Raw genomic sequence first — 12,832 nt, 5'->3', positions numbered from 1 at the left:
ATCAAAATCTAAGTTCGGTGGATCATGTCTCTCAAAAAGAAGCGATGATTCATGTTTCTATAAAAAAGATGAACGAAAGAAAGAAGAAAAAAAAAAAACGGAATTAGCGTGAAACTTTTTAAGATTGTTGTGTTGGGAGAAATTAGGAGAGAAAGCATAGAGATAATCAAATTCGATACTTGATATCTCTTAAAAAGTCGTAAATGGGTATTACAAGCGCGGGGTTGCGGCTAGCAAGCACATCCCGTACTTGCATTGTAAACGTCACTTCCTGTTTCCGGAGAGAATCTATAAGCTTGGCCCTTGCTCTGTGGTACTTAGGGCATACGAAGACTATGTGGTCAATATCTTCGTACCCTCCACATTCGCACAGATTACTATCGACTAAGTTTATTCGATAGAGGTGTGCGTTTGCAACATAGTGATTGGACATTAGGCGCGAAATAACTCGAATGAAATCACGAGTTAAATCTAACCCTTTGAACCAAGCTTTTGTAGACACTTTGGGCGAGATCGAGTGCATCCATCGCCCAAGGTCGTCTTTATTCCACTTTTCCTGCCAGTTTTCCAGAGCCAGTTGTCGGGGCAGATGAAAATACTCGGTATAGGTGATCGGTCTATCAAATATATCTCCTTCTATGGCACCCCTTTTTGCTAATAAATCAGCTTCTTCATTGCCTGGGATTGAGCAATGAGAGGGGACCCACACAAAGCAGATAATGAAAGACCGATCAACCAGCACTTCTAATATCCGTCTAATTTCCGGAAGGAAATAGGACGGGTGCTTGACCGGTTTAATCGATCGGAGAGCTTCGATAGAACTGAGGCTGTCCGAGAAGATGAAGTAATTGTCTGGTGTCTTGAGCTCGATAATTCGCAGCGAATTGTGTATGGCAGCTAATTCAGCTACGTATATGGAGCAGGGCTGTGCCAGTTTGCGAGATATGCGATGATCTGTGTTGAAAACGCCATATCCGGAATGTCCATCCATCACAGATCCGTCCGTGAAAAAGGAATTCTGTTTTGGGAGGTGGCCAAATTTTGCCGAAAATATTGATGGCACAACTGTTGGTTTGAGGTGATCGGGAATTCCATGGATTTCATGTTTCATCGTCAAATCAAATACAACAGAAGAATTGTTGAGCGATGTTAAAATCTCACGGGATGGAGCAACAACCGAAGGGTTTATCTCCATGGACATGAACCGCTGGTATACTGACATACAGGGTTTCTGAACAACTTCCAAACATTTCTCATAGTTCGCAATAAGCATTGGATTTGCTATTTCCGATCTAATGAGGAAACGAAAAGCCAACTCAAACAGCCTCTCTTTGAGTGGTAGTATTCCAGCTATGACCTCTAGGGACATGGTATGTGTCGACTGCATGCAGCCTAGAGCGATACGCAAACAACGGTATTGTATCCTCTCGAGCTTCAGCATGTGTGAAGCTCGCACCTCTGAAGCATATGCTGCCGTATTCTATTACGGGCAGAATCGTGGTTTGATAGAGTCGTATCAAATCCTCTGGATGGGCTCCCCATGATGTTCCTGTTACCATCCGAAGAAAATTGATCCTTGGTTGGCATCTTTGCTTCAGGTAATTTATATGTTTTTCCCATGTGCACTTAGAGTCATACCATACTCCGAGATATTTAAAGCTAGGTGACTGGGTGATGGGTCTTCCGGACAGAACTAGCTCCAAACGGGGTGGTGGTCGCTTTTTTGAGAAGACAACCATCTCCGTTTTTTCGAGCGAGAACTCAATTCCAAGACAGCTGGCCCAACTGGTCAGATTATCTAGCGTATTTTGCAGGCTGTTTTTCATATCTACAGCCAGAGACGCCGTGACTGATACTACGCAATCGTCAGCTAACTGACGCATTGTGCAGCCGTCCGTCAAGCATGTGTCGATGTCACTGATGTAGAAGTTGTACAACAGCGGACTCAGACAAGAGCCTTGGGGGAGACCCATGTAGCTTGTTCGTGTTATTGTTGAAGAACCGTGGTTGAAAAGTAAATGCTTTTCAGACAGCAGGTTGATCAAAAAGTTTGTTAATATAGGGGAGAATCCTCTCTGATGCAGTTTCTCGGAAAGAATTTCGATTGAAACTGAGTCAAATGCGCCTGTGATATCCAGGAAAACCGAGGTCATTTGTTGTTTGCTGCCAAGAGCCATTTCTGCTTCTGTGGCTAGCAATGCCAGGCAATCGTTAGGGCCCTTGCCCCTACGAAAGCCGAACTGGGTCTCTGACAGTTGGTTAGTTGTTTCTGCCCAGTTGTCAAGTCTGCGCAGGATCATTTTTTCAAGCAATTTGCGTATGCATGAGAGCATCGCAATCGGCCTATACGAGCGGTGATCTGCGGCAGGTTTATCTGGCTTTTTGATTGCGATAATCTTAACCTGTCTCCAAGCTTTTGGGATCACATTGTTCCTGATAAGCTTATTAAACAGTTTAAGAAATCGTATCTTGGCCGAATCCGGCAGGTTTTTCATCAAATTAAATTTGATCCTGTCCGGTCCTGGAGCCTTGTTCTTACAAGACGCGAGGGCAATTGAAAATTCCAGCATTGAAAATTCTGGTTCTTCGATCGCCGTTGTGTCGCTGAATTTCTGCTGTGGTGGGACAGCATCTGGACATACCTTTTTCGCGAAATCATAGATCCAACGTTCAGAATATTCATTAGCCTCATTGTTGTCGGACCTATTGCGCATTTTTCGAGCCGTATTCCAGAGATAGCTCATAGAAGCCTCTCTGGGTAACGTGCTTATGAAATTTTGCCAGTACGATCTTTTTTTCAGTTTGTGCAGTTTAGCCTGTTTCAGTTCCAGCTCTCTAAACTGATCAAAAAGTTGAATGGAATGATCTTTCCTGAATGCTAGGTATGCTCTTTTCAGAGTTTTTTTCATCTCGGTGCATTCTTTGTCCCACCATTGTTTGTTAGGACGAATTTTCAACTTGTTCTCAGGGGCGGGCCTCGTCTGAGATTGCAACGCGCTATCTAAAACTAATGTTGCAAGAAAGTTGTATTCGTCTGATGGAGAAAGCTCGTCGGTTGTTTCGAGCTCCTGAGATATCATGTTCGAGAATTTTTCCCAATCAATATTCCGGGTGAGATCATACTCTACTTCGACTGTGGTAACAGACTGGAGCCTGCTCATAATCGAAATACTTATTGGCAAATGATCACTACCATGGGGATCTTGAATAATCTCCCATTTACAATCCAAAGCTATTGAGGAGGAACACATAGATAAATCTAAAGTGCTCTCACGTACTGGAGGCCTTGCTATTCTTGTAGCTAACCCAGGTATGTTCAATAGGGTCATATCGAACTCGTCTAGTAAGCTTTCAATAAGAATAGCCCGGTTATCATCTCCAGGTGCTCCCCACGCCATACCGTGAGAATTGAAATCTCCCAGGATAAGGCGTGGAGTCGGCAGCAGTTCCGTTATTTGTGTCAGCTGCAACCGGTTAATAATAGCTCTAGGTGGAATGTAGACTGATGCGACCGTGAGGCTCTCACCAGCTATTGTTATATGGCAAGCAACAATTTCTATGCCATCAATTGCTGGGAGAGGAATTCGGAAGAATGGATAGCATTTTTTGATACCAAGAAGCACTCCGCCATAAGAGTTTCCTCGGTCTAAACGAATTATATTGAAATCATGAACGGCTACTGTCGTATCCGTTGATAACCATGTTTCAGATAGCGCGAAAATATCGCATTTGCTATCGTGAAGCAGGAGTTTAAATTTATCTAGTTTGGGAATCAAGCTTCTACAGTTCCATTGTATGATCCTTGTTGTCGATTCGTCACTTCTGTTGTCTGATTTAGACATCGAAGGATACGAACGAGAGGAGGGGCCATTTGGTGCTTAGTTGCTTACCCAACATGCAAATTGTTGGAAGCCAAGCTGAAATCATACTTTTAAGAGTATCGGATAAACCAAAAGTGGTAAATATCCATTCAACTATCATTTTAAATGAAATACGTCCATCAGTAGACGGTATTTCAGATTCCGGAGACAGTTTATTGGCGGGAGCAGATTTCTTTCCCGGTAGTTTAGGGAACTCTTTATCAAAAGTGTTGCCCTCAGGATTAAGTTTGAATCCTGGAGGTGACGTCTTAGCAATATTTTGCTTAGAAGGTTGACCTCTTGGGGTGTCTGTATGCGTTTTCTTCTGCTCCTTTCTGGGAAGTTTGGGGGAAGATACGCTTGGTCGTTTCCGCACGGCCCCACTTGACGGAAGAGGTTGATATACCTCTTCGTCATCATTGGAATCATCCCTTTCCAAGCTGGAATACGGATTTTCCTGTTGCTGTAAGGCAGTCTTCAACATTTGTGCAAATGACTGCTTACAGCGTTGTTTCGTAGATTTCTTCAACGCGTCTGAACGTAATTTGTATTTTGGGCACGCTTCAACTTCATGTGGGTCACCACCACAGAGACAGCATCTTGCCTGTTGATCGCCGCAAGTATGGTTAATCTTAGAGATTTCACCACACTTGGAGCATTTCGATTTATTGTTGCAGTAGGTTTTTGTGTGCCCTAACTGCAAACAATTCGTGCATGTCATAACTTTCGGTATGAAAAGTCTTACTGGGAGTCGAAGCTTGTGAAGTTCGACATAATCCGGAAGCACTTTTCCCTCGAAAGTGACTCGAAACGAGTCATTCGGGGAGTATTTTCCCGTATTATCCTTGGAATACATTTTCCTGCATTCCAGAATTTTTATTTTTGGGAGGGAGGGATTTTTAAAGCATCCCCCACCTTCCATCACGTCCTTCTCGGTAAGATCCGGTTCGGTGATAACACCCTCAATTTCAACTACGCGTGCCGGTATATAAACACGGTATTCGATGTTGAAATTCGGGTCCAGGACGACATCGTTCGCTTGTCGGGGATCCGAAAATGTTGCCTTCAGTCTATCAGCTTTGACCTTGTAAACTTCGGTCAAGCTCGAGTATTTTTCCTTCAGAGATTTGCACATCTGTACAACTCTAAGAGGCTTGTTTTTGGGTCGAAAATACACGATCCAACGAAGACCAGGTTGGTTCACCTGGTACATTTTAACCCGAGTTGCCCCGTCATTAGTGGATGGGGCAATTGGGGCAGTTTTACGAGGTCTTTTACGCTTTTTAACGACGTCAAAAAAAGCGTTGTTTCCATTATTCGGAATGTCAGAAAAATCCATTGCGGACTCGTCACCTTCTGAACAAGATGAGAGGTCCGGTGGAAGAGGCAATCCACCAACCGCCATAGCGGTTGTGAACTATATGCCGCTAATAACTAATTTATGAAATATATGAAAATATTTATATATTCAAAACTAAAAAGAATGGCTATATATAATAAAAGAGAGGAAATGCGGAATCAAAATATTTAAATTATAAATATGTATATACGAGAATAAAGAAGGCAAAAAAGTAAAGGTTTTGTCACTTATCTTTAAATGTATGAGAATCAGCAGCACTGCCTGCGCTGTCTCCTCAACTGCAGAGCGGCGATGCCGTCCGCTTTCCCCCCGTCCGGGTTCCACAGCACACGCGCCAACTAACCACTACCACAGCTCCGTACTTCTCTACTGCGGGAATCGACCTTCGCTGATGCTGGATCAGCACGCCTTTCAGCACTCGCGCCAAAACAAGCACGACTCACCACCTTCACACGCGAACGCAGCGCAATCGCGCCGATTAGCACCACTACCACTGGCGCTGTTCGGCAGTCGGGGCTCCCCCACCAATAACGACGCGTATTTGCACGCCACACAACACCAACGCTAGAAGAAGCGAGATATTAATTTCGGTAATCCACAGAGCACTCAAGAAAAACGACTTTCCTGCTCGGCTGCCGAAAAGACTATGAGACGCCATAAGTTGTATGTATGTGCAAATTAATACTTACTTACCTTACAAAACAGTCCCAAGCCGTGGTGTGGCCTTTGCTGTACGTAAGGGTCGTCTCCATTCCACTCGGTCCATGGCTGCAGTTCGCCAGCTCTGCAGTCTGCGTAGGGTTCGCAGGTCGTCTTCCACCTGATCGATCCACCTTGCCCGCTGTGCACCTCTCCGTCTCGTCCCTGACGGATTGGTTTCAAGAACCATCTTTACCGGGCTGTCGTCTGACGTCCTTACAACATGCCCAGCCCAAATTAATACTAGTGATGTCATATTTGTGTTTTTGTATATGTATTTGCTACGCTTCTGTACACACGGTTGTCGAGGAATTGATACATGTTGTCGTTTACTGTTTGAGAACAAAAGGGATCGAGATACTAGCGCCGTGCGCAGCGTGTGCAGTGGCTCCAAATTTACCGCAAAATATGTTTGTACTCTAAATCTGATTACTATGTCTATTTGATTTATAAAGTAATTTCTTTGTGTAGGAATATGCAAATGGAAATAAGAGTTTTTGCAATTCAATAAACATCAAAACATGGTTTCACATGTCATTAACTCTATTCAAAAAAGGATACGGCACGTTTTGCAACAAAAACATTTCCCTTTTGTTCTGGTAACAAAAACACCAGCAACATGCCGAGATTTCTCGAGAAAATCGTAACCCAATATCGCTAGCGGCGAAGATGTGTTTCGTGAAAGTTTTCTTCGGCCGGGTGAAATATCTAGATGTGTGAAAGTGGCAGTTTAATTTTTGTCAGAAAACAATAAATATGTTTGAGTTTTTAATGGAGTGATTCATTCATGCGAACAGAAAAACTTCAACGTTCAAGGTAAGTTAACATACATTGAGTTTCTGAGTTGAATAAAAGCAGTAGAGCTTGGCAAACTGAATCCTGCCCACAATGCATATCACCTGACGAAGCCGTCAGTTACCCTAAATAAATAAATAAATAAATAAATAAATAAATAAACTTTGCGACGGCGAAGGAAACTTACGCCCGACTGAAAGCTGAAGCTGGACGGATCGGACTGCTGATAAATGCGTCGAAAACAAAATACATGCGAGCGAGAGGCTCCAAGGAGAACAACATCAGCCTCCCAACTCAAGTCTCTGTAGACGGAGCTTGAGGTGCTCGACGGGTTCGTGTATTTGGGGTCACTGGTGAACGCCGACAATAACAGCAGCAAAGAGATCCAGAGACGCATCCAGGCAGGAAACCGTGCCTACTTTTCACTTCGGAAGACACTTCGATCGAATCGAGTGCGACGACACACGAAGTTGACGCTGTACAAAACCTTGATAAGACCGGTAGTTCTCTACGGGATCGGAACAACAACGCTTCTCGCGGAGGAACTTAACGCTCTTGGAGTTTTCGAACGGAAGATGCTGCGAACTATCTACGGTGGAGTACAGACGGACGACGGAGAATGGCGACGGCGCGTGAACCATGAACTGCACGCGCTGCTTGGAGAGAATCCCATTGCACACCTGGTCACGTGATAAGGATGCCGGATCAGTACCCTGTGAAATCACTTCTCTTCAGCAACTCTACCGGCATCAGAAAAAGAGGGGCGCAGCGTGCACGATGGCCCGATCAGATCGAAGGAGACTTTCGAGTAATGAGACGCCTGGAGAACTGGCAAAACACATGGCGACAAATTCTTGATACAGTACGAGCCACCACGGCTCTCGTCTGATTGGTAAGGTAAGTAATATTTTCTTTACCTTCAGTCAGCTATCCCTGCGCCGTAAAGTGGTCCTTCCTTATTTTCTCCTCTTCTTTTTTTATCTGATGTAAGATTGCGCCTACCCTCTTTCGCGAAATCAGACATGCGATGTTCAGCAACTTTGACGCGGTCGGAGTCCGACCCCACGCAAACCTCAAACTTGTCACTCATATTAAAGTACTTTTGAATATAACTCACAGGTAAAAAGTATAGAAAAACTCAAACATAGAACGTACACAACGAGAACAGCTCATCGACTAAACAAAGGGAAATTGTTGGCAAACACGTGCTGTAGAGACGCTGTAACGGTCGAAACTTGATGCAGCGGCCTCTATACTTCAAATTTGAAAAACGATAACGATCATAGGTAACTTCTGCTAGTTTACGGAACAAAAACGAAAAATGTTATTTTGGAGCATAAAAGTTGTTCGGTAAAAATTGATGTAAACGAATTTTGAGTTTAGATCAGTACTTGGGCGATGTAGATTTTGTAGTTAGAAGAAATGACAAGAAAAAAGAATTTGGTGGATATTACCCCTCAACCATGTGAAATTGATATTAGAGATGGTCTGGTTTGATGTTTTTAAACCAGTACCCTGAACCCGATTTTTTTTTCGGTTGAAACGCAAACCCTAAACTTTTTTTTTCGATCCAACCTGAACCCGACCCGAACCCGAGACTCTTTTGGGTTGATTTTTTATACCAATTTGAGACTGCCTTCAAGCTTTAAACTTCGAATGGTATTAAAATGATAGTGATTTTTACAGAAGCACGATATTAGACATCATTATCTTATAATTATGCTTATTTGATATAGTCGGGTTTCGGGTTTTCAAACCCAAAATTTTTTCTCACATCATTTTTTTCATTTTTTTTCAAAACATAGTAATTTGCAAAAAAAAATCCACCGTAAGGGAGATTGAAGGAAGAGCCAAAATATTCATCCTCAGGACAATAGATTTTTCCTAATTTATACATTTTTAGTCTTTCAGTATCGTAGTATGTTCTTGAATAAATCGATTGAGATGGTATATTAATTGATTTTAGTAAAGAAAATAAACGTTTACTAAACGGTATTAGATCAAATTATTCGTTGATAAATTTTATTTTGATAGAGTTCAGGTGCCTCTGCAGGGTGTTAATTCTTGTGATACTATTTCTACTTCTCAAAAGGCACATTAAAATAGAGTTTTTACATCAATATTATATTAACAATTCAGTCTTCAGTTATTATTCATTAAAGCTCACAGTCATTTATCCCCATTTGTGGAACCACTTGTGAAGCGGAGGAGACCTGTAGAAACAAAAAATATGTTCATTTAGTATCTTTGAATACAATTGTGTCCTTCTTTCCCATTACCCGTAACTTTCAACGTGCCCATCGATTATGATCGGCCCATGATAACCGGACTCCGATTCTTGGCTTTTGATAGCTTGGGCGCCAATAAGAGCGGGTTCTAAATAACAGTACACCACCACCACTACGATGGGTATCCAAGCGAGCGCGAGTGTCGCCGGAAATGTCCAGGTTCGGTACCCTGAAAAAACCACACCCAACAGATAGAGAAAATATCACATCAACTCAACCACAACGAATACCGACACATTTGGGCATAATAAACCGGATTCAGGCGGGCACTTTCCTTCTCATTCTGCGTCAGCGCTCTAGAACCGGCCTCGTGCTTCGCACAATAAACGTACGCCAGATGACAAAGAATCAGAAGCATCCACGTGCTCACGACTTTCACTTCAAAGGTTCCGTTCATTTCGAGGTACATCACCACGCACAGACAGACTAAAAGCGTACCACAGCTGGCTTGTGAATTATATAGCTTCAATCGTATGAAATGAGCCAATCGATTAGCTTCAATTAGCGAGACGAAATAGTCAACTCACCGATGTTGCTTATAAATACCATTGTTGTTGACTTCCTTCCGATTTAGTCAATTGATTTCCGCTAGAGTGAGTGCTTCGCGATGGCACCAATTCAACGATTAGGTGTTTTACTGTTACTAGTAAACATAGTGATAGCGGAAACTTCTTTGCAGCCTGTTTCGAGTAAAGCCGCCGATCAAAAGGAAGCTCGGCAAAATTTCATAGGACCGAACAGATGTGAGAAATTTTTTGTCTTCACTAAAGACTATATTTTTAATGTTTTGTTTTTCATTTACTAGTTTGGCCATGGGGATGGGGATGGGGTTGGGGCTGGGCAGTGGCCATCTTCGTTCTGGCAATCGTGAAAGGCTCAATCCTGCTGGGAATATTCGTAATTTGGGCGTTCTTCAAAAGTTTCGGAAAAGCCAAACATGGATGCGCTCCGATAATTATTCGGGAATCTCCACCGCCGTACTTCCATCACGAGCATCATCCCTGGGATCGGACGGAGAGCATAAACGAGTATCCGCGGGTGAAACGATCCGCGGATTACACGGATTCCGCACTGTACTGGACCGATATGGTAACCGACTTGAGCTTTAGTTTTCTTGGCGTTCACTCGAGGGAGTGCCGGAAGCGATTTGTCTGTGAGGTGGATGTTCGCGCCAGAAACGATCCGATGCTGAGTTTCGCGATGAACATGTTCGGTAGGGATATCTTCCGGCGATATCGATCGATAGGAGATAAAATCGCTAACAGTTTCGAGGAGTGTTCGAAAATATACAATAGGTGTAAATTTAGTGGTCCTTCTATTACGTTCAATGTCGTAACGGGGAATACGGACCCAATGCAGGATTATGACGAGTCAGTGCAGGAGCAACTCGGGGTGGCATCCAGTAGTGTAGAAAGTAGTGATGAAAAAGCTAGCACTGAGGAGGTTGGGGCAGAAGAGGAAACCACCCAAGCGACTGTGACAACGACGATTGGTGACGATGTTGCACAGAAGCGATATGCTTTTAAAAGGAAACGATACTTTAAGTTGTGGAAGAAATAATTGTAAATTATTTCCTAGCTTAGGATAAATGATAATTTATTTAACAAGAATTGTACATACAAATTAATAAAAATAATAAAACACAGTTGAGTAACACAGCTTTCGCGTCATTGAGTAATCGAAAATTCCCCTCTCAATACGCAGGATGGCATGTGAAATTTTCTAAAAATATCGTGTAAAACAGTAAGTATCAGTAGGAAAACGCCAAATGGTTTTATTTGCATCTTGTCAACTTAATAAACGAGATAGTACTTCACCACCGGTAAAATCTAACACCAGAGAAATGCTTGTTTCTGAGTAACTTCAGTGCATATTGAAGTATTGCGTTAGCTATTGTTTCAGCCTCCCCAGCTGGTCGCGAGGTTCGATGCTGGCCTAACAAGCCAGTCGTCGTAGGTTCGAGTCTTGTCTCGGGAGAGACTGTTAGTGTCAGTAGGATCGTAGCGCTAGCCCCGCAATTGTCCTGTACACTTAACGGTTGGCTGCGAAGTCTGTGTATAGTAAACAGAAAGTCAAGTTCCGAATCGGAATGTAGCACCAAGGCTTTGCTTTTTTTATTGTTTCACAACAAGGAAACAATCACATTGATAGCCCAATTGTTGAAGTTTGCTAATTAGTTTCATAATCTGAAAATGAGTGCTGACAGAGAAAAAGATAGCAAACAAGTTGATGTACTTATGTTTGAATTTCACCTTACCGATTTCGAATATTACATCTCAACACAACTTAGGCTGCTCAAAATAGGAAATCTGTCTTGAAAATCCAGTTGTTGTACACACAGATATTTCATTAGTCTGCAGTTTACAGTTCATGCGAAGCGAAATTCACGAGTTTATACTTCGAGCAAGGAGCAAATTGGCCGGAGATGACAGAATAAAAACGCACTGAAATCAAGTTTTCGCTAACTGCTTCTTCATTCACGAGTGTTTGCATGCGTCAAAAAAGTAAGCTCAAGTGAAAAAAATGCGATTCACAACCTTCCATTTCGCTGGTTCGAATTTGTTTCAGGAGTTATACCTTATACCTTATTAGTTTTCAAAAAATCGAAAATTTGTTTATTTCATTATGTTGAACCACAACATATTGAGAACATTTTCACAAATTTTCATAAAGATCTGAGCAATAGGAAGAAAGTTAGAGCGATTTGCAGCGCGCCTCGCCACGGCCGCATAAGCTAAACTTGAAATTTTACACGCGATTATCTCCTGATCCTGATTGCGGGAAAACTACAGAACCGATTTCCTTCATCTTTTTTTTAAATTTTCGTTATTAAATTCGTCGGTCCTTGAACGATCGCTTTTTAAAACATACAGTTACATTTTGCCGCAAAAAAAAAAATTTAATGCAATTTTCAGCGCTCAAAACGTGCATTTTTTGGGAAAAACGTTCCCGTCTGCACCGAAACCAAAATAATCATAAAAGCGATCGTTCAAGGACACGGCACAGTTCTAAACTGATGAAATAATATAAGTTCTTTGAATTCAGTTGACCCGCTGAGTCTCCATCAGGATCACCGCAAGCCTCTGCGAAAAATAGCGTTTCGGGGAAACGGCCATTACTCCAGTAATAATTGGTATATCTCAAAATCAAACGTATTTATTTGTTATTGATAAACTGTACTTTCAGAAAAAAACCACTTTGATGCAATAAAAATGGTGCTATGCACTTAAAAATAAATTCAAACTTCCCTCTTTTTTCTCGACCAAAAAGGTATATAACCCCTTAAGTACTGAGCGAAGTGACATTTCGGAAACATGCGCGTGAAAAAATGAACATTCACTTGGTACTCTAAATAGATGAAACGGTGTTGAAGCCACAAATAGTCGTCAACGAGCCACCACTTTGAATTTTCAAAGGCACAAGATCCTATGCCGAATCTAGAATACGCCTCCATAAAACTCAATCTTGAACGGCTTCTCTCCAGTCGCCCCTTAAGCCTGTATCAGACTAACCGTTAAGCCTGTATCAGACTAACCGTTGCAGCGGTCAACCGCTACCGTTCCGTTCTTTTTCGACCAATCAGAACACAGCGGTCGATCGTCGCTTGTTGTTGTTGCAAAAAATAGAATCTTTTCTATTTTTGCCGCCGACCGTTCCCAACGGTTGCCGGCTGCTGTCCTTGACATGGCGAAGGCAAATGAATCTCTTCACACCTACACAAGATTACATATAGAGACTTGACAAATGAAAATGTGTGCTTCTCTTTTTGGCACACACGACAGCCAGTCAAAACATTGATAGCACCGGCAACGCTGGTTGGCGATGTCAAT

At 42.5% G+C, this 12,832-nt stretch overlaps 2 protein-coding genes across 2 annotated transcripts; one reads left to right on the top strand and one right to left on the bottom strand.

The window, feature by feature from the left end:
• Positions 1 to 8,849: 8,849 nt before the first annotated feature.
• Positions 8,850 to 9,409, bottom strand: LOC129722407 (uncharacterized). Its single transcript, XM_055675812.1, has 3 exons — positions 9,237 to 9,409; positions 8,994 to 9,171; positions 8,850 to 8,927 (listed from the first exon to the last, which is right to left on the bottom strand). The coding sequence occupies exons 1-3, from the start codon at positions 9,397 to 9,399 to the stop codon at positions 8,888 to 8,890; spliced, it is 381 nt and encodes a 126-aa protein (XP_055531787.1). The 5' UTR covers positions 9,400 to 9,409; the 3' UTR covers positions 8,850 to 8,887.
• A 197-nt stretch (positions 9,410 to 9,606) lies between these two features.
• LOC129722406 (uncharacterized) lies at positions 9,607 to 10,616 on the top strand. The gene is made up of 2 exons (XM_055675811.1): positions 9,607 to 9,745; positions 9,808 to 10,616. Exons 1-2 carry the CDS (start codon positions 9,610 to 9,612, stop codon positions 10,560 to 10,562), a joined length of 891 nt encoding a protein of 296 aa, XP_055531786.1. The 5' UTR covers positions 9,607 to 9,609; the 3' UTR covers positions 10,563 to 10,616.
• Positions 10,617 to 12,832: the final 2,216 nt, after the last annotated feature.

This window comes from Wyeomyia smithii, chromosome 2, assembly GCF_029784165.1.
Source record: "Wyeomyia smithii strain HCP4-BCI-WySm-NY-G18 chromosome 2, ASM2978416v1, whole genome shotgun sequence".
Taxonomy (NCBI): Eukaryota; Metazoa; Arthropoda; class Insecta; order Diptera; family Culicidae; genus Wyeomyia; species Wyeomyia smithii.
Note: the sequence above shows the minus strand (reverse complement) of the source record. Positions and strands in the feature narration are given on the sequence as shown.